At 44.5% G+C, this 20,912-nt stretch overlaps 2 protein-coding genes across 2 annotated transcripts; both read left to right on the top strand.

The window, feature by feature from the left end:
- The first annotated feature begins 8,322 nt into the window (after positions 1-8,322).
- On the top strand, positions 8,323-12,785 carry LOC136545056 (uncharacterized). Its single transcript, XM_066537099.1, has 12 exons — positions 8,323-8,450; positions 8,576-8,726; positions 8,853-8,925; positions 9,041-9,133; positions 9,430-9,561; positions 9,668-10,153; positions 10,294-10,730; positions 10,826-10,925; positions 11,035-11,094; positions 11,203-11,292; positions 11,429-11,575; positions 12,225-12,785. Exons 2-12 carry the CDS (start codon positions 8,626-8,628, stop codon positions 12,543-12,545), a joined length of 2,040 nt encoding a protein of 679 aa, XP_066393196.1. The 5' UTR covers positions 8,323-8,450; positions 8,576-8,625; the 3' UTR covers positions 12,546-12,785.
- Positions 12,786-14,690: 1,905 nt separating this feature from the next.
- On the top strand, positions 14,691-19,815 carry LOC136541386 (plastid division protein PDV2-like). Its single transcript, XM_066533231.1, has 2 exons — positions 14,691-15,129; positions 18,218-19,815. The coding sequence occupies exons 1-2, from the start codon at positions 14,887-14,889 to the stop codon at positions 18,884-18,886; spliced, it is 912 nt and encodes a 303-aa protein (XP_066389328.1). The 5' UTR covers positions 14,691-14,886; the 3' UTR covers positions 18,887-19,815.
- The last annotated feature ends 1,097 nt before the right edge of the window (positions 19,816-20,912 follow it).

Genomic DNA, 20,912 nt, shown 5'->3' with positions numbered 1-20,912 from the left:
TAAGAATCCACCATATGTGAACATTGCTGGTAGCTTCAATGGTTGAGATCAAGGCCTTACAGTATTTGATAGAGGTTCTCCACGAGTAGCTTTACTACCTCTGCAACCAAACGCTCAAACATGACATAACTTCAGCAAAGAAACTCTGCAAATCACGGAGACGGGAGCTCTATGCGGGAGTAAGAGTAAAAAAGGAGCTTGGTCCCCCTCCTGTGGGCCTAGTGCGCGTTCGTGGCCCGATTTATCGAGTGTGTAGGAATGGGCAAGGCCGGGATGGATAAGGTGGAGAGGGAGAAGAGAAATAATGGATGAAAAAAATAAAGAAAGGAAAGAAAAGATAAAAGGGTATTAGAGGCACTATATCATTTTCAACAGCCATGAGAAACCAAATATTTTTCTAACTAGAGGCCGGATCCAAGCCACAGCTGTAGCTGTTTAGGTTGGAGCTGGAACACTACCAAATGGACCCAAATATGGACACAAGTTTCTTGCACCATATAGTTGAATCAAACATACAGAGGGTCCATGGTTGCTCAAGGTGAAAAAACAGCATTCTCTTCTAAGCTCCTAAACAATTCCAAATAGTAAGTTCATAACCTCTCTCTCTCTCTCTCTCTCTCTCTCTCTCTTATATACATACATGCATTGTATTAACACATGCACATTTTGTGTCAAATTATACACGGACCAACGAAAATGCCCCATATCTATTATTGTAGTGTGTCTCATCTTTTGGTGAAAAGATGATTGCAAAACCCGGCCTTTTTCTCCTCGCACTGCTTCGCCTTTTCGCCTTTTTTTTTTTTTTTGCAAAATCCTTTTTCACCCTGCACAGCCCGTGTGTGCTTAAGCTGAAGCCCCTTTTGTTTGGCGCCCTTTAGTTAAGCCTGGTGATCCCCGGCCCTTTTGTTTGGCTTTTGTTGCATGGCCTTTTTCGTTTCGAGTTTTTTCACCCTTCGAGTTCTTTGATGTCTCTGTATGTGTGTGCACACCCAAAAAGAACCAAAGGTCCAGGGCGCACGTATCATTGACCTTTTTGTGCTTTTACTTACATTACATGCATGCACACTGAGGCGCACGAGTCCCGGCGAAATGTGTTTTGTTTTACCTCCTTTGGTTTAGACCTAGCTAGTTGTTGTGTTTGTAATAATCCAGCTAGATGCATGCTTTCAAGGTTTCTCCCTCTTTCCTTGTACTCCATGTGTCCTATAATGAAATGTATTCTAAATATTTTTAAATAGATTAATGGAGAACACAAAAGATACACGTACACTCTTGATTTACTGAGGTCTGTCTCAGTGGATAGTTTCATGGCGTAGTTTTTAAGTCTGTCATGTCATATAGAATGAAATGAATTTGGATGAAACAACCACTTTCAATACAAAGTTTCATTCTATAGTTTCATAGGCATTATTTCAGAACTCATAGAGAGTTGTTGATCGTGTCAAGAGAGTTTCGTCTATGTGACAACAACATATTCAATGCAAATGAAACTCAACTAAAATTATCATTGAAACTGGCCTAATCCATCAATATATAATTCTTGCATGTATATATAATAATAAGGGTAAAGTACACTTTTCAACCCCCAACTCGTGTCGAAGTTCGATTTTCAACCTTCAACTACGAAACCAGTTAAGAAACACCCTCCAACTATCAAAACCGGACAAATTTGGTCCTCGGCTGGTTTTAAAAGTGGTTTTCTATTTTCGGGAGGTGCCGAAATTTTATATTATTTTTTTGAGCATCTTAACATCCTCAAATGAAAAAACTCAAAACTACAAAGTTGTAGATCTCATTGAGAGCTATAACTTTGGTATAAAAAGTATTTTCATTTAACTCCATACAAATAATATATTAGTGCTCTAATGCGGCAAGCGCTAGTAGGCGATTATTATGGTGCTGAAATTTTATATTATTTTTTAAGCATCTTACTGTCCTCAAATGAAAAAAATAAAACTATAAAGTTGTAGATCTCATCGAGGTCTGCAATTTACATATAAAATTATCTTCATCCGACATCGTATTGAAGGATTTTCTATTTTTTAAAATTTGAGTCTCGTCACGCCACAGTATTGTTTTGTCGCGTGGCGAGACTCAATTTTCAAAAAATAGAAAACCCTTCAATACGATGTTGGATGAGGATAATTTTTCTATGTAAATTGTAGACCTCGATGAGATCTACAACTTTATAGTTTTAATTTTTTCCACTTGAGGACAGTAAGATGCTCGAAAAAATAATATAAAATTTCAGCACCATAATAATCGTCTACTAGCGCTTGCCGCATTAGAGCACTAATATATTATTTGTATGAAGTTAAATGAAAATACTTTTTATACTAAAGTTGTAGCTCTCAATGAGATCTACAACTTTGTAGTTTTGAGTTTTTTCATTTGAGGACGTTAAGATGCTCAAAAAAATAATATAAAATTTCGGCGCCTCCCGAAAATAGAAAACCGCTTTTGAAACCAGCCGAAGACCAAATTTATCCGGTTTTGATAGTTGGAGGGTGTTTCTTAACCGGTTTCGTAGTTGAATGTTGAAAATCGAACTTCGACGCGAATTGAGGGTCGGAAAGTGTACTTTACCCTAATAATAATATTGTCATCCGCGTGACTGAAGGGGTTTGCTTGATGGAGTACATGGCAAGTAACAATAAATTATTACCTACAAAATTTGTGCGTTTATTTAATGCAATATCGTCCTTCTGTTATCCTTGTATTTGGGGATAATTTTTTTATGCTTCTATACATCGTTATATTATAGGACAGAGAGTATGGTTTATTATTCAAGGTCAACGACCTAGATAAAAGTAATTTTAAGAGAATATTACGGCATTGCAATCCGCACTTTCGCGAGGTGGTAGAGCCAAGAGCTAAGGGTTAATTATTAGGAATTTTTGAAAGAATTAGGTACGAGAACTACCAATTATATGATTATATTAAGAAGAAGAAGCAATCTAAATTGGACCGAAATATTTTAAGTTCGATCTTTTTTAAGTAAAAGAATTTCCCATTGGTGGGAATGTGGGATACATTATTTCCTCCTGTTATTGCACCCATCGGCAACAGCGGCGGAGGGTGGATCAAAAGCAAGGAGGGGCTGATTGTAAAAACTATTGTTGTATACTTTTTTTAAATTACACAGTACAACGTAGACGTCCACAATACGCATGCACACTCATCCCTATGAATTCACATACGTAAACCCTACACATATGAGCCAGTGCCGGTCCTAGGATTTTGAGGACCTTTCGGCGAACTCGTCACGACGGACCCTCTAGACTATGTATAAAATCTTATAATATATATGCACCAATTTTACTTACAAAGCGAAAGCAAATCTAATAATATATTTTTTATTTAACATGTATGATAATTATCGAGGAACAATGTAGATTAAAAAACAATATATTGATACATGTCTGATAATTATCAAGGAACAATGTAGATTAAAAAAAATTAACATTATAAAACTCTAACACATAAATTAGAAGAAAAACAAGACTATATAAGTACAAAGTACTATAAGTTTGGAATACTATACAAATAATTAATTTGGATTAAAAAATAAAAAGGAAAAAATACCTTGGACTTAAACAACTGATCAGCGATCGCAATTCGCAAGAAGCCAAGAATCAGCATGTCATCGTCGTGGAGCCCTACCTGATCACCGCCGTCGTGCACTGTGTCTGTGTCTCCAGCAGTCCAGCTCTTCGTGGCGGCGCGGCTCGCCAACTCCGTGTGTGCGTCGGCACGTTGCGACCTCACGATCAAAGTGTGATGTGTGCAGCGTGGCTCCTCGTCTCCTCTGTCCTCTCTGCCCGAGGGCCGTGGGGATGGGAAATAGAAAAGAAAGGCCGATGTTGTCTTCTTGGGCCGCCTGGCCAGTTCTGTGCCTCTCTTCTTATTAGTTTGCTAATAATGCCTAATGGACTATAGGGCCTGGGGATTTGTATACCTGGGCTTGGCCCCTTCCCTCGCCTGGACCCTCGGGCATCACACCCCCGTGCCCTCCCCCTAGGGTCGACACTGCTATGAGCACCTCCAAAGGATTTAGCCGACAAATCTCGAAATTCACGAAGTCACCACAGGCGCCTCGCTTTCGACGGGGACGTCGCCTACTACTGAAAGCATAGCGCCGTTAAATCATAGAATAAATTCAGAAAAATACGAGAGCACCCGTGCCAAGTCAAGGACTTGAATCTGGATGGGCAGGTTCCACCACAAGGAATAGCTAAGTGCAGAAACTACAACTATATTTTATAGGCTATCAAAACTAAGATTTACACTACCAAAACTAATGCTGTCACAGAGGAGGGTGGTGGGGGTGGTGGGGGGGGGGGGGGGGGGGGGGGGGGGTTGCAATTTCGCCTCCGCCCCTGATCCGCAACAACTGCCGCTGCAAAGTGGACAAAAGGTATCTCCTTTTGGCTTGTGGACCGAAGATTTAAAAATAACTTTGTTCAAAAAAGAGATTCAAAAGAAGTATTGCTAGCTAGAGGTTACCACTGCTACCAACTTGCTTCGGTAGAAGACATTGGATACTCCGGTGTTTTGACCTTGCAATAAACAAAGAATAAAAGGGCGTAAGAACCTAGGAGGAGACCTTGGAGAGACTAAAAATTACACACTTGGACTTGGCACATTTTTAGATAGGATTATGAACGAGTTTAGTATAGCATATCGGTTCTTGGACATTAAATGTTACTGCGTCACAGTTGGTCTTCCACTCTTCTTCAGAATAACAAAACTACCTCAAACTCTAGGCTTAGATGCATGTCAGGTCAAGTGTGTTCTTATGTTGGTCACTGAAATCAAGTCAATATTTTACATCAGTCGATCTCCTGATGAAAAGAAAAATAAGGATCATTGCAGATCATCTGACCAAGAGCTTTAACAAGTATCGGACTCGTAGTAAATCTCTCCCTGTTCAGACATGAAAGATACTATGTACATAGCTCAGAGCTGAGAAGATCCATGTGAGATTTGCAGTGTTGGCGATTTTTATAAATCGCCCAGATTCCAAGCCTCATCAGACTGCGAGCATGTCCGGCTGTCTTGCTGTCTGTCAATCTTGTTATCTTGCTGTGGCTGTTGATGTTGGCCAGATTAAATATTAAATTTCGCGTCATCTTATGATCATTAGGGCAATTAGAGGACACTGCGTTGCTGAAGACAGACATAACCGGCAACGTGAATCCTAACTGGACTTTTTGGGCTCATCCTGTCGATCCGGTCCTACCTGGTTTATTTTAGTATTTAATTTCTTGCATTATTTTCAAATTGGAAAATACTAGTGGAGTGTGCCAGCCATGTAGATTTTCTTCAAAAAATAAGAGATGAGAGAATAAATAAAATCATCAAGGGCTCTGAGACATTTCAGATCATGTGAATTTTAATCTGTGATGCATGGACTATTATAATGGATTGCAATTGGGTTGAGATGACTGTAGCTAGTTTGTGAGAGCAACCACAATTGTGGACTACTTGTTGATGTGGCAGCAAAATTTACCATAGGAATAAAATACTCTCTACCATGTAGCTGAACCATTGTGAGGTAGTCCATATAGCGGTCTATAACAAAAGGTACACATAGCCCAATGAACTACCCATAAGCAATAAAGAAATGTTATTCTTTCTCTCTATGCTCTCTCTCTCTTGTGGAGGTACAGAAGACGGTTAGATAGAATAATTTTTAATCTCTATTGGAGCTCACCTTATGGACTACTTGTTGGCTGGACATTGTGAGTAAATAATAGTAACTATGGACTACCTATATATGGGTCCCATGTATATGGACTACTTGGTCCATATACATTGTGGTTGCTCATGAACATGAATAAACAGACTACAACTTGATTGAGATGATTAGTTAAGACCCATATATATCTTTGACTTGTGGGTTAAACTTAAACCAAATTCTATTCAGGCCACAGGCTTAAGCCAAGCAAAAGTTTATCTAGACGTAGCTAGCACTTTCTGTTGCCTTCTTCTGTGTTGCTTCCTCACTTTTTCCCATGCTTGCATGCCTCAAATGCCAAGAGCCCCACAGCTTATGGACCAAATAAATGGGACATGCAGAGGCAAACATCCCACAACAAGGATTATTCCTGTGACAAGCAGGAAGCTAACTTAGTGCAGAGGACAAGTGATACTTGATTGCATTAGGGCTTCCTTTTGAGAAGGAAAACAAGAGGGACTAGAGGGACATGCTAGTGGTTTTCAGCCTAATACAAGAGGAAGCACCCAAACAGAGCAAGGTTTGTTTTTCTTGGGGTACAGCCACAGCCCTTCCCTTTATCCCCACTTTCTCCACTTTTGAGGCCAACCCCTTCCATTCTTTTAGGTTTGTGTATGCCTCAATGCAAGAAGGTTTAAACATTCTTAGGACAAAACAGGGGGTTTTGTCTCTAATGGTTGGTTCATCTCTTAGTGAGTATGTGTACTATGTAGGGTCCGGTCTACCAAATTCGCACCATGTTGTGGAATCTCTCTTTTGTAGGTTCACAGTTCTATAGGGGAGGCTTTTATACAACTAAGCTGCTATTGGAGTAGGATCTTTGGGGTACATACATACAGGCTTTAAAAAGGGGCAAAGATAACAGGGGATATACTAAGTACATCCTCTGTTGCTTTATAATCTGGATCGCATATTAGAATTCCCTAAAACTAATAGGTAGTGCAGAAACTTTTCTAACGGAAAAAGTATTGTTCCCAGTAATGATTGTAATTTGCAAAATTAAGGCCTTGTTTAGTTGGCGAATTTTTTTGGGAAATGGTACTATAGCACTTTCGTTGTTATTTGGCAATTAGTGTCCAATCATAGTCTAATTAGGCTTAAAAGATTCGTCTCGTGAATTTCGTCTAAACTGTGTAATTAGTTTTATTTTTTATTTATATTTAATGCTTCATGCATGCGTCCAAAGATTCGATGTGACGAGGAATCTTGAAAAATTTTGCAAAATTTTGGAAACTAAACATGCACTAAAACCTCACATGAAGATCTTCCTAAAAAAATTCCATACAAATATAATTGAGCTGATGAGAGAAATTCAGGGCAATGCTATGCTACTGCCCAGTCAAAGATCCTACCATGAATTCTGATTCTGAGTTGTGGTAAATGATGCAGTACCTACCAGCATACTAGTATCTCTTGCATTCATATTGTTCACCTGCCCATCACTGTCACAGAGATCAGAGAGAGGAAGCAAAACGCTCCAGGAGTAGTACAGGGATTTTTGAATGAGTTCATGCTGTCACATCCAGAAACCAGGCAGCTCAACTGCTGCTTAGCTGGGTTACCAGGATAAGCACCGACATGATTTTAATATTCCACCTCAACTTAAATATCTCTGGCCGACTTTCTATTTTTTTCTACAACTTCACTATTCTGTTCTACTACGGTTGAAATCTCGCAGAAAGTTTGCTGTAGGGAAGAAGAAAAAAAAAGTCTTGCAGGTAGTTTGGCAGGCTAACCCTGACGTTTGCGTTGGCATTTGGCAGGAAACCTTGGCTGCATTAGCAGCAGACAATGATTTTTTTTCACTAATCTATCGCTGCAATCTACCTGGTACTTTAGAAAGCCACAAACTTTTATTTTTTTTCCTAGCTCTCCGTTCCACAGCCGTGCCGTGAATCAGATTCAGCCCTTCGCTGATCGGTTTTTGGCTGATAAAACCGACTTGTGCTGGTTTATTGTGAGAGAAAAACACTATTGACTGACTAATAAGCCCTAGCAGAAACAATCAAACGATCTAGAGCCTCTGACTTCATCAGTTCAAAAGTTGCAGCTGTAGTAGTAAATGCAGTGGCATACTACTGTAGTAACATCTACTGCTCACAACAAGGCAAAAGCTAAAGCTGTCTTTTGGCAAATTGTCTTGTTTATATGAGGTGTCATGGTCAATGCCTTTTTGCAGCGTGACTGGTGTTGTGTGTGAGATCCATTGGGGGGTTTTTGCAGCTGGAGGTGAAGCTAGCCCGTTCGTTGGTTTGAAACTTGGTTCAAGCTGGTTGAAAAATACTGTTTCAGTTGAATTGTTGTGAGAGAAAAACATTGTTCCGATTGAAAAAAAGAAATCGAATAAGCCAAATATGAACTCAGCCGAATATGAGGTAAGGCGAATCTCTCTTGCAAAATGTCCACTGGAGTTAGGAGTTTGACCTGGGAAGTAGGCAAGCATGCCTAGTTGGTGGCGGTAGATGCCATGCCATGCCGCATTGGCTGCTGTTGGGTGTACACATTACATACAGAGTGCAGGAGGGCTTGTTGGCGCCTAGTGTGGCCTCTGCCTTCTGAAGGCACCGTTCTGCTCTCTGCTTGCATCATTGGGAGGGAGCTCTGCCTCTCTTCCTCTCTCCTTCCCACTTCCCACTGCTGCTTTGTTCTCCCTCCCTCTCTTCCCCCTCCTCTGCTCGAGCATTGAACGCCAGGTCCAGCAAACTGTGTGAGTCCTTTTCTTCCAGGCTCTGCAGTTTCCCTCGTTTATCTCCGCACGACGAGCTTGCCAGCTTGGTTTCTTGTTCTCAGTTCTTAATCTGTTTTGTTTTTCCGTGTGTGTGTTTTTCCCAGTTCTTGTTCTTGTCTGGTTTCACAAGGTGTGTGAACTCTGAAGAAGAGAAATGGCGGCACTGGAGAAGAGAGGAGGCCACGCCCACGCGCCCTTCGTCGTCAGAGCAGCGAAGCCCTCCAGTCCTTCAGCGAGGCAGAAGCGCTCCAAGAGGTTAGTTGGTTGGGTGCACGAACACGAGCTCGCCTCTGTGGATTCCTGCCTTCTCGTTATCTTTTCGCAATGTTCAGTTTCAGTTCACGAGGAAATTCTGATGTTGGTTGCGTTGCGTGGTGACAGTGATTTGGACGACAGAGACGCCAAGTGCGCACCGCGTTCTTCGCAGAAGGCATCCAGTCAGACTAAGCTTGTAGTGAGTTCTTGTTTTTTCCGTCTTGTGCACATGTTGAATTCACATCGCGTTCTGAAAAAAAAAACTGAGAATTGCTTTGTGTTTTCTTTTTACCCTGTTTGTTTTGTCGTCCCAGCAAGGCAGAAACTCCAACCCTCAGCAGAAATGCGAGACCAAGAAGGAAATTCAGCAGCCCAGGAGCGAGACACTGAGCTCCCTGAAGAAAGAGGCAAGGACCTGAAAATTTGCTGCTTGCTGTTCTTCACTGATCCTTTACTTTGTTCTACTGCTTGAAAGTTGAAGCTGTCCTGTTTCTACTTTCTACTTTCCTTTCGATGTGTTGTCCAAAAAGAAACGCTCCGATCCAACGCAAAACTGTGCCTGAATATCGCAATGTTGCAGATAACATGATGAACTGAACTGAACCCCAAGTTGTTTGTTGCTCCGTTTTTTTTTCTCTTTTTTGAAAGATCGTTTCTTGCTCTGTTTTTCGCTCGGACTGACACGATGGGCACGCACATGCAGATTCTGCAGCTGGAGATGCACCTCAAGGATCAGCAGGTGGTGCGCGGCGCACTGGAGAAAGCGCTGGGGCCTGACGACGACCCTGCTGCTGCTGCTCCACCCACTCTCCAACACGAGAGCCCAGCGCTAAAGGTGCCTCCTTCCTTCACTTAATCACCAAATCACTCTTTCTTAATCCTGTCACTTCGTCCGTTCATCGATTAAACTGATGTTTTTTACTTTTTTTTTTTAAATTCAGCCGGCTACTCAGCTGATAAGGGAGGTTGCGACGTTGGAGCTGGAGATCAAGCACTTGGAGCAGTACCTGCTGACGCTCTACCGGAAAGCATTCGAGCAGCAGCAGGTGTCTTCAGATGCTCGCCGGGACCGGGAGGCGGCGGCGCGCAAGCTGTCGGTGAGCTCGCGGCCCGACGAGACGCCCAGGCCGAAGGGTCCCATGATCAGGGGAGGCGGCGGTGGCCCGACGATGCTCCACTACAGCTGCCCTCCGCTTAGCGGCAAGGGGAGGAGGAATAATGGCGGTACGGTGGCGGACGACTGCTCGCCGTCGACGTGCCCCCGGAGGACGACCGCGGACTTGGTGGACACGGCCGGCCTCCGGAGCCAGTCGGCGCTGTCGTTCCGAGGCGCGTGGTCGTCGTCGTCGTCCAGGATATCGCCCACGGAGGACAGCCTCGCTAGGGCGCTCCGGTCCTGCCACTCCCAGCCCTTCTCCTTCCTGGAGGTGATCATTGTCATTTCCTCATCCATCATCAGAATCTGATATTCAAATTCAAAATTTTTAACAAATTTCGAACCAATTCTGTTGTGAGTTCATTCATCTGTTCTGATTTCTGACCGTGCTGACGAATGATGATCATTCAGGAAGGCGAGACGGCGCCGTCAGGAGTGGTGAGCCTGGCGGACTACCTCGGGACGAGCGTGGCGGACCACATCCCGGAGACGCCCAACAACCTGTCGGAGGAGATGGTACGGTGCATGGCCGGGGTGTACTGCAGGCTGGCGGACCCGCCGCTGCTGGCGCACCACCGTCCGTCGTCGTCGCCGTCGTCGTCGCTGTCCTCGGCGCCGAGCTTGGTCTCCCCGCCGCAGCACCTCGGCGGCGACGCTGACATGTGGAGCCCCAGCAGCTACTGCTGCCGGAGAGACGGCGCCCAGCTCGACTCCAGGCTCATCAACCCGTTCCGCGTCGAGGGGCTCAAGGAGTTCAGCGGCCCCTACAGCGCCATGGTCGAGGTGCCGGCGATCTCCCGCGACCGCACCAGGCTCAGGGAAGCCGAGGACCTGCTCCAGACTTACAAGTGAGTGAGTCACCATAGATGCTGTTCAGAACTTCAGAGCAGTGATGGCATGGCGTGTAGTGACATCGATCGGTGTTTGTACAATGCGATTTCAGGCTGATTCTCTACCGGCTGGAGACGGTGGATCTGAGGCGGATGACGGGCGAGGAGAAGCTCGCGTTCTGGATCAACGTGCACAACGCCCTGGTGATGCATGTAACGTTCTGAACTCTCGATCTCTGAATCCACAGCCTGACTGTTGTGTTGTGTCTGCTCGACCGTTTCTCTGACTGATTGATGCTGATGATCGATCGTCCATGCCCAGGCGTACCTGAAGCATGGCGTCCCGCAGAACCAGCTGAAGAAGACATCACTGCTTGTCAAGGTAAAGCCCAACCTTAGTCACACAATCCCTGAATCCCTCCACCTCAACAGATACTAGCAAATGACCGGCAATGGCTGACACAATGCAATACCATGGGTGCTTGTGCAGGCGGAGTGCAAGATCGCCGGGCGCACCATCAACGCGGCGGTCATCCAGGGGCTGGTTCTCGGGTGCAGCACGCACTGCTCCTCCGGACATGTAAGTGCCTCCACCATCACATCCACACCATCATTGGGTCAAGGAACCTGCCTGCAGCGAGGAGCACGATGCCATGTGTTCCTGGCTTCCTGCTGCTAACTGAACTCCCATGTATTCTGGGCGCTTTTGATTGCAGTGGCTGCGGACTTTGTTGCACTACCCGAGGACGAAGACGAGCCGAGCGAGCAAAGCCGGAAGCGAGGAGTGGCGAGCCTTCGCCGTCCGGCAGCCGGAGCCTCTTCTGCGCTTTGCGCTTTGCTCCGGGAGCCACTCCGATCCCGCGGTGAGAACCAACGACCACGCCCACCCCTCTTTTCTTCTTTTTTGGTGCGCAAAAGTGCAAACACACAAAAGCTCTGCGTGTCGATTTAGAATTTTATAGAGAAGAAGAGACCAGAGATGGAGATGGCTGACAGAATCGAACATAAAGCCTTGAAACCATGGATTATTAGTACTTACAATGGACAGTGTGGTTCCTGGGAACTCTCAAACATGATTGAGCTGAGCATGGTAACAACGATCACCTAGTGCTAGTAGTGTATGAATCGAGTAGTCATGTAGAGATGTTTCTGAAAGTGACAAAAGCTGCATGGTGAACTAGAACCTGTCACCTGTGTGCTGTTGTGCCATGGATTGGATGGATGAACACAATGATGAAAGGAGCTTTATACAAAGTATATATATCTACTTTTGTATCCTTGGTACATGTATGCCGTAGTACCTACTACATTCCACTCCACCATGCAAGAATGTTCATGCTGTTGTTCATCGAAGTACTCGATGGTCGACGCATCATTACACTTGTCTGTTCTTTTATTTGCATGTTCAGACTGATGAGTCCAGTTGTTCAGTCGCCGATCGATCCAGCTCGCACTGACAGGAAAGAAGGATGTTCATGCTTGTCTTGTGTTCCATGGCGTGCGTGCGTGCAGGTGCGGGTGTACTTCCCGAAGCGGCAGGCGCAGCAGCTGGAGGCGGCGCGGGAGGAGTACGTCCGGGCCACGGCGGGGGTGTGGAAGGACCACCGGGTGCTGCTGCCCAAGCTGCTGGACGCCTACGCCCGGGACGCCGGCCTCTCGCCCGACCGCCTCCTCGACGCCGTCCAGCGCTGCCTCCCGGAGACCCTGCGGACGGCGGTGCATCGGTGCCGCGGCGACGGCAGGTCCGCCGGCAAGATCGTCGAGTGGGTGCCCCACCGGCAGAGCTTCCGGTACCTTCTCGCCAGGGACCTCGCCTTCCCGCACCTCAGCTAGCTAGCTAGCTGCTCGTCGTGAATCTGATTCCACAGTGATTAGTTAATTGGTAGTAGTTGTGGTCATGTGTTGGGTGGATGTGTTGATAGATTTGGTTCTCGGATGATGATGATGATGACAGAGTTTGTAGATATAGCAACACAAATGAAAGAGATGACAAAGTTTGTATTACTTTATTGTACAAGTGAGGCAACGCTAATGGGCAGCGCCTCCTAGAGCAGGAGCAGCTCTTCATGAAAATCACTCCTCCTCAACTTTATTCTGACTGTGATTAAACAAATATCACTTTATTTACATAAATAGAAGCTGATGGCTAAAAAACCTACACTTTCTATTCAATCCCCACTAAAATTACTCCAAAATCATTTCCCACTTGTTTCCCCTCAAGAATCACCCCATAAGAGCTAAGAATTAAGGATAAAACTCTAAGACGCTTGGATCATAGGGCCAACAACTAGCTACATTCTTTTCTTAAAAAGCATCACTAGTTGCATTGCACTAGGAAAAAAAAGTCTACAAAAGGAAATTAAAAAAGCCTTATGGGCCTCCATGCAAAGAAGGCCCAACCCACCTTGACCTTCCATAGGAGTGGGCCAGCCCAATTTCCATAAAAAGATTAACATGACCAAGCCCAGAGAACGTCTCTTTGACAACAACATTAAGGGAGAAAGTGCTCTCGTACAAGTGTGAACCCGCCGCTCCGCACCCACAGCCGTCGGCTACCAAGGCAATGGCAGCCTTCCAGCAGGCGTTCCAGGAGCCGCTCGACTCCGCAAAAAGGTCCACACTTCGGGCGCTTTTGAAGGTCGACCTAGGAGGGGTCAAGTGTGTATTCGAGGAGGCTTGCTAGTTCCAGTCGGCCCCTGTGTTGCATTTAGTGATGCCTAATTTATCGCAAAACATTCATGTAAATTAAGTTGCATCCTAGTTCTCTGGGTCGCTTTGGGGTTCCTGTCCCTTCTACCACGGTAATCTATGGATTACTTAGGAGTATTGTAACTAATCAAACTCTTCTTCTACTTAATGAAATACAATCGTGAAAAAAGAGCATTAAGGCCCTGTTTGGATCATTGGAATTAAATTTATTTTTAATAATCATAATTTAGACACATATTAATTAAGCTAATATGATTGTATATTGATTATATTTGTATATTATTGTTGGATATACGAGAGAGATACTTATGTGTTGCATTTCTAGCGTAGGGAGAGAGTTGAAGAGTGTGTTAATAAGTTACAAAGTAGAAACATAGAATGGTGATCTATAGAGACAATTTCCATCTCCTACCCTATGAATGAGATAGGCTTATATGGAAACTTTGGAAAGTGTGGCGGAATATCAAATTCTATGCCAAATAGCCTAATTTATTAAGTACTCCCTCCGTTCCAAATTATAAGTCGCTTTGACTTTTTTGGTAAATCCATTTTGACTATGTATGTAGATAAAATAATATGTCTAGATACATAATAAAATGGATGAATAAAAAAAGTCAAAGCGACTTAAAATTTGGAACGAATGGAGTAGATTTCAATTCCTTCAAATGAAAGGATCCAAATGGCCCCTAAGGGATTCTTTGGCAGCGTCTCTTAGAGCAGCAAATATCCCTCATCCCACAAAAATAGTAAAAAGTCACAATTCTAATTCTAATAAGTATTAGACAAGAATCACTATTAGGGCCCCCTATGAAACGTTGGATTTTTTCCCGTTCCTGCACTTTTCCTGTGAAAAGCGAACTGAATCGTGTGTAATTCCTACATTCCAAAGGGAGCCTAAATCTGCTCCTACCAGGATTACTTTCCTGCCTACCTACTCACCTTGCTCCACCACAGAAGTAACTTCATGAGATAATCATGTAGCCGGAGGTAGGGATCAAGGGGTGAAACTCTAACAAATAAACAAACCCTAACAACATTCTTTCCTTAAAAACACAATTAATTGCATTCCACGGTTTCCTACAAAACGAAATAAAGAAAAAGAAAGGTAGCATTGAGCCTCCTTGCAAAAAAGGTCCAGCCCACCTCAACTTTCCGTAAGTAGGCCAGCCCAATTTCCCTAACAAGATTAGCAGGCCCAAGCCCATAAAACGCAAGTCACACAACACACGCTGGCGGCGGGCCCCGCCGGCAGCGGATACGCGTCGGCCGCGGCGTCTCCACAGCCACGAACACGCCATCAGCCGGCCGAGGCGAGAGCCGCGCGCACCCCGCGACGAAGGCGGCGCAGACCACCCACCACCACCACTCCACCAGTCCACTACCACAGCACACGAGCCTGGGGGGTTTTGCTAGGGTTTTGTTTCACCAACCCCAGCGGTGGAGCGCGGAGGTGGCGGCGGCGGAGATGGAGGGGGAGGAGATTGGCCTCGTCCTCGCCCGCGCTTCGGACCTCCGCTCCAGGATATCCGCCTGCGCCGCCGCCGCGGGGGCGGGGGCGCCGTGTCCGCGGCGGGACGCCGAGGAGGCGGTGAAGCGGCTGGGCGCGGCGGGGGGCGATGAGGAGGGAGCCGAGGAGGAGGAGGTGGAGAGCCTGGTCGGCATCAGCGACGCGCTCGAGTCGCTCGAGCGGCAGCTCGCCGCCCTGCAGGTCTGTGGATTGATTAATCACTCATTCCTTGCTTTCTGCTGCGGTTGGCGGATTTTTTTATGGTAACTCGTGGCTGATTTGGTAGTGCATTTTCTGATTGGATTTGGAAACTAATCTCTTCTGATCCTGAATTAATGCTACCGAAACAGGGCATAGTGGCAAGTGGCATACTACCCCCATTTTTTTTTCATGCGTCAGCATGCTATCTCGAACAAGGATAAGAACATACCAAATGTAGGTGCAGGGCATTAGTGGACTAACCGTGTTTCGGTTTGGTGTATGAGCTACTAGTAACGGCTGGCTCAAAGGATGTTTCAGTTTGGTGCAGTTCATGAGCTTGTGTTTTTTTGGGTGGGGGCAAGGAAATTGCCTCCCGTTACTAGTAGCAGATAGGACTCGTCATGCAGTCAATTAAACATTTCCATTCCTTGTTGTACCGAACTGTGAAATTTGCTCCAATTTGCATTGCGCATGAGCTTGCATTTTTTTTTCTGGCAGGGAAATTGCCTGAAGTTACTGGTCGGGGATAAGAGTTGTCATGCAGCAACTAAATCTATCATTTTACTAGTTGTATTAAACTGTAAGATTCAGGCATTCAACTGGGTTCCACGGTTCTGCCCAGTCTTGCTAGTAGTAATTGGATCCTTTTAGCTCTTGTCTTTCACAAATACTAGTAGGATTGTTTTTATGATGATAACATTATTGCCAGAAATTTGGGCAAGATGCAGAAAGGGGCATAAAAATTGTTACGCGTGCTTTGATTACTAGTGTTGCTTGTTAGTCAATTGTTTATGTGAGATTTAAAACACATCGCAATTTACTTTGCTATGTTCTGTTTATTGCACCAAGTGCGAGGTCACACTGGTGAGGTACTGGCTGTGATAATTGAGGGTATGTTGTTTCCTGTTACCTTTTTTTCCAACCGAGGAACCTCCCCATTTCCATTACATGTAACGGAAATACAGATTGTTTCCAGATTACAAGATAAAAGACAGAGAAACAGAGGAGCTAATCATCAGACTACCAAGCAGATGATACCTGACCACAGCAAACCAACCTTACCATCCCTAACACCAAAGCATTCAACCAGCATATAACCAGACTTCATCCAAAAGGGGCATTATTACAGACCAAGCAAAAGCTAGAAGTATGCAGAAGTTTGGAGAAAGACTTGCAACTACGAAACAACCATCATCATCAACTGCATGACACACTTCACATCAGATTTTGAGGAGAGTCGCCATCTTCTTCCTGTTGATCATCATCCGTCAGCATCTGGCTTTCCAGGCTGCTCTTTTGCTGCACAGATAAGAGCTGTTTTGCGACCCTTAGCATAGTGGCCACACCTTCTTCCAGCTGTTCCTTGTCGATGTTAGGGAAGAGACCTGTCCAGAAATTCATAAGGGCACAAGCATGACAAACTATTTCTAATGGATTTTGAATAAACTTATTCTCAAAACAAGCTTTGTTGCGATTCTTCCATATGGCCCAACAAATTGCCGCAATCCCCCAAGGGTGATATTTCTGTCCATACGGAATCCATGTTTCACACCATTTCCAACTTTGCTGCAGATTATTTGGAATGTTAGTAGCTCCAAAGCATTTTGCCACTATAGACCAGACAACTCTAGCAATAGGACATTGGAAGAATAAATGATCAATGCTTTCATCCATTTCACAGAACATACACTTAGTGTCACACTGCCATTTCCTTTTAATCAAATTATCCTTAGTCAGTATTGCATCATCGGTCATCAACCACAAGAATATTTTGATTTTTGGGGGAATCTTACCCTTCCAGATCCTTTTGTGATACAGTCCAGAGTCATTACTAGTTAAACTATTATACATTGATTTAACAGAAAATTTCCCACTTTTCTCAAGTTTCCAATAAATAGTATCTGATTCATTTACTAGAGAAAAGTTGTCCACATCTTCCCATATTTTGTCCCATGATTCAGCTAATTCTCCGTACAACCATCTTCTGAATTGAATGTTTACTGTTCCATTCTTAACCTGTGCCACAAAAGCATCCTTATGCTCACACAGTTGAAATAAGATGGGAGCTATTTCACAAAGAGATTTGTTATACAACCAAGGATCCAACCAAAATCTGGTGTTTTCTCCATTCTTAATACTGACAGATCTACCCTGAAAATAGAAATCTTTAATTTTCAACAAGTCATACCACATATGAGAATCATTAATCTTATGGCCTACATCATGAATTGATTTATCCTTCAAATATTTATGTTTAATGATTTCTTGCCATAAACCTTCTTCTGTTTCTAATCTCCACCACCATTTACAAAGCAAACTGATATTCATTTTTTTAAATGTTTAATACCTAGTCCACCTTTCTTTTTACTTTTGCAAATTTTCTCCCATTTGACTAAATGATACTTTTTTTTTGTCCCACCACCTTGCCAAAAAAAAACTTTTCCTGATTTTATCCAAACTGTCAATTGTGGTTTTAGGTAGCAAATATACTGACATGTGATAAATAGGAGAGTTGTTTAGACTAGCCCCAATCAATGTGGTTCTTCCTGCAATTGACATATTACCTCCCTTCCAAACATCTAATCTCTTATTGCTTTTTTCAATCAAAGGTACCCAATCACAGACATGTAACCTGCTTGGATTTACAGGGACACCTAAATATTTTATAGGAAATGACCCAATCTGACAGTTAAAAATCTCAGCATATGTTTGTCCCCAACACTCCTCATCATTAATCATCACAACTTCACTCTTGTTAAAATTGATTTTTAAACCTGCCATCATCTCATACAAATACAACAGAAATTTCATATGTGTAGCACCTTCTAGGCTATGTTTCAAACAAACTATTGTATCATCTGCGTACTGCAGAATTGCCACACCTTTTGGAATAATATGGCTGATCAAACCCTCTACTAAATCATTCTGCTGTGCCACATTAACCATCCTAGTTAAACAGTCTGCAACCAAATTGTTGTTTCCTGTTACTGGTTGTGTGGATTATATATAACTTAAATATTTGTGTTGAGACTATTTCTAAGTTACTATCTACTGCATTGTTAACATCTTAACAAAATTCCACTGCCAGGACCTCCAGCACCAACAAAGATACGAACGGGAAACCATATTGAGCCAGATCGACCGAAGCCGGAGATCCCTGCTAACCAAGCTCAAAGAATACAAGGGGCAGGACTGCGAGGTAATCCACGAGGCTGCTGCTTTTGCCGGTGAGAAAATAGAGCATGACGACGGTCTCATCCTGCCTCCATACTCGAACCACGTCACCAACTCGTTTGTGCTCGACGACCTGTACCCTCTGAGCTACATGTCCAAGTCCAAGCGCTTGCACAACGGACTGGACTCTGACGGAACGGCTCAAGACGGCATGAGAACAAACGGGCTGGCGAGCAGGAATACTGGGACCTCGAAACGCAGCTTGGGAGGAGGGATCGGGGCCTTCATCGGATGGGTGGCTAAGACGGCGGTCATGGTCGTGGGCGCCGTGTCCATCATGAAGGCTGCTGGATACGAGCCCGTGATGGGGCGGAACATTATCAATCTGGACATCGCGGGTCTGTTTGGTGGTGGTGGTAAGCAGGCGAACGGCGGAGAGGAGCGGAGCGCTCCTCTGCGGTGCCCTCCTGGCAAAGTGATGGTGCTCGAGAACGGCAGGGCGCACTGCGTCGTGAAGGAAAGAGTGGAGGTGCCTTTCGACGCTGTCCTGACGCCACCAAGTTCAAGGTACGGTTTAGGCTGAAAAATCCGCGTGTGTGAATAGTAGGATGAAGCAGTATCTGTGTCCTGTGGGAGTAGCTGGGGAATGGTTCTTTGTAAGACGTATTGTTGGGAGCTTTCTTTGTTTGTTTCTTCTGCGTTAGGCGCTGAACATGCACAGTGTGGAGATGTTGAAGGTATGTATCGTGGAAATAAACCCTTCTGCTCTCACACTATCGTTGTGCTTATATCTGGCTGCTCTGGCACACTAGTGCCACTATTTGAGCCATCACTGTATTATTGCTGGTTCCATTTACAAGTGCGCTGGATCGTGATTGCACTTCGGCCAATCTGACAAGATCGAGGGCAACCTACAGTCTGGTACTCCATACAAGCTACGGGCTTCTCGATCATGGACCATGTGACAAGATCGAGGGAGAGCCAAACCAACAAAACAACCGCAACTGTACTACATCATGCACGCAGGAAACTGCATTTAAGGTGTAGTTGCAGACTTGCAGTTGATGCAGAGATCGATCGAGTTCGTTTGTCTGAATGCTGGCATCCATTTTTCTATATGTTAATACTGAATATATTAGAGTTACTCTATATGTTAATACTGAATGCTGGCATCCATTTTTCTGTACCACAGTAGTATAGTATTCAGGGTTGGTTGTGGTTGATGCCGTCTCCTGCTTGTTTGTCTTCTAATCCGTACTTTTCAGTTTAATTTTTTTAAGCTGGAACAGTGTTTTCTCTCTCACAGCAAATTAGCTGGAATAGTATTTCGATTTTTTTTCAGCGAAGCGAACAGGACCAGAGCCAGGGCTGGTTGTGGTTGACGCCGGCCTGCTGGAGGGAATGCATGGAATCAGCTTAGGAGCGCACACTGCGACGAGACTGACGAGGATTCGAGGAATTTGGTTGCTTTGTCCGATTCCTGCTGTGCTGGACTATGTAAAGGCGAATCAGGTACAGCAGGCAGTCGTGACCGGATTCCATTTCTGCTCCTGTATCAGCCCTCAGCCAGACTTGACAAGTTTTTTTTAAGAAGAAAAAAAAGGGATGGTTGGAGCTTTCCTTTCAATTAAGATAGGGAAAAGAGCTGCCAGGACACTCTTCCCAGCTGGGGCACACGTAGGTACTAACGGAAAAACATCAAAGGGCTACTCCGTAATGGCAAAAGCTTCTTTCTCATGCCAATCTCCTCTTTAGCTCTCGAAGCCACTTGTTGAGCGGTTTTGAAAACCATTCTAAAAAAAATCCTACATGTTTCTCTTTTCATATGTTAGGTAGCATATCGTTGAAAGCTCCGTCTTAATCTTTTGGGACCTTGGGGAGGGTTTCCGATATCTTGCTGGAGATCAGCTGCACATCAAAGTGCTCTCAAGTCAAGACTGGTTGTCTACCCCGGTGTTACAAATTCGTTTCATCTTCTCGTAGGAGCTGAGTGTCTACCAGCATTCAGGTTCAAGGCTGTGTCTGGAACTCTGATCCCGCTCTCGTTGTGGTTGGCTACTAGTACTTGTGTGCCTGCTGGTGCTGCAGCAAGGGACAAAAGAGAAGACACCAATCACCAGGTGGTGTGGCACGGTGAGTTTGACGTTGACAAAGGGTCATACTGTATGAGTATTATGGTCTCGTTCACGGGTCTGAATCTTAATTGAAATTGGCTAAAAAATATTATTCTGACTAAATTGTTGTGAGAGAAAAATACTGTTTTAACTTAAAAAACAAGCCAAACAAGCCAAATATAGTGGTAAGCCGAACGGGGGCTATAGGTGTGTTTGGTTATGTGGTTTTAGGTAGCCAGGCTTGAGTTAGCCTGGCCAAGTCAAGCCATCGTACTAGTGTTTGATTGTCATGTGTTAGCTACGCTTGGCTAAGTTAGCCCTTGTTTAGTTCGCGAAAAGTTTTCCTAAAAAGTGCTACATTTTTTATTTGGTTGCTTGGATTAGTTGGTGCTGCTACCTCTTCTCTACAATGCTGACCTTGCCCCTTTCACTTTGTTCATCTCGATGGCGACCGGTGTACAGGGGAAGGAAGAAGGACCGTGGCGGCGGAAGAGC

Source organism: Miscanthus floridulus, chromosome 3, assembly GCF_019320115.1.
Source record: "Miscanthus floridulus cultivar M001 chromosome 3, ASM1932011v1, whole genome shotgun sequence".
NCBI classification, from domain to species: Eukaryota; Viridiplantae; Streptophyta; class Magnoliopsida; order Poales; family Poaceae; genus Miscanthus; species Miscanthus floridulus.
This window is presented reverse-complemented; position numbering and strand designations above follow the sequence as displayed.

Coding starts and splice junctions, on each gene's coding strand:
- LOC136545056 (XM_066537099.1), top strand. CDS start 8,626: ATGGCGGCACTGGAGAAGAGAGGAGGCCACGCCCACGCGCCCTTCGTC. Junction 9,562..9,667: donor ACGAGAGCCCAGCGCTAAAG/GTGCCTCCTTCC, acceptor TTTTAAATTCAG/CCGGCTACTCAGCTGATAAG. Junction 11,293..11,428: donor CGCACTGCTCCTCCGGACAT/GTAAGTGCCTCC, acceptor TTTTGATTGCAG/TGGCTGCGGACTTTGTTGCA.
- LOC136541386 (XM_066533231.1), top strand. CDS start 14,887: ATGGAGGGGGAGGAGATTGGCCTCGTCCTCGCCCGCGCTTCGGACCTC. Junction 15,130..18,217: donor GGCAGCTCGCCGCCCTGCAG/GTCTGTGGATTG, acceptor TTCCACTGCCAG/GACCTCCAGCACCAACAAAG.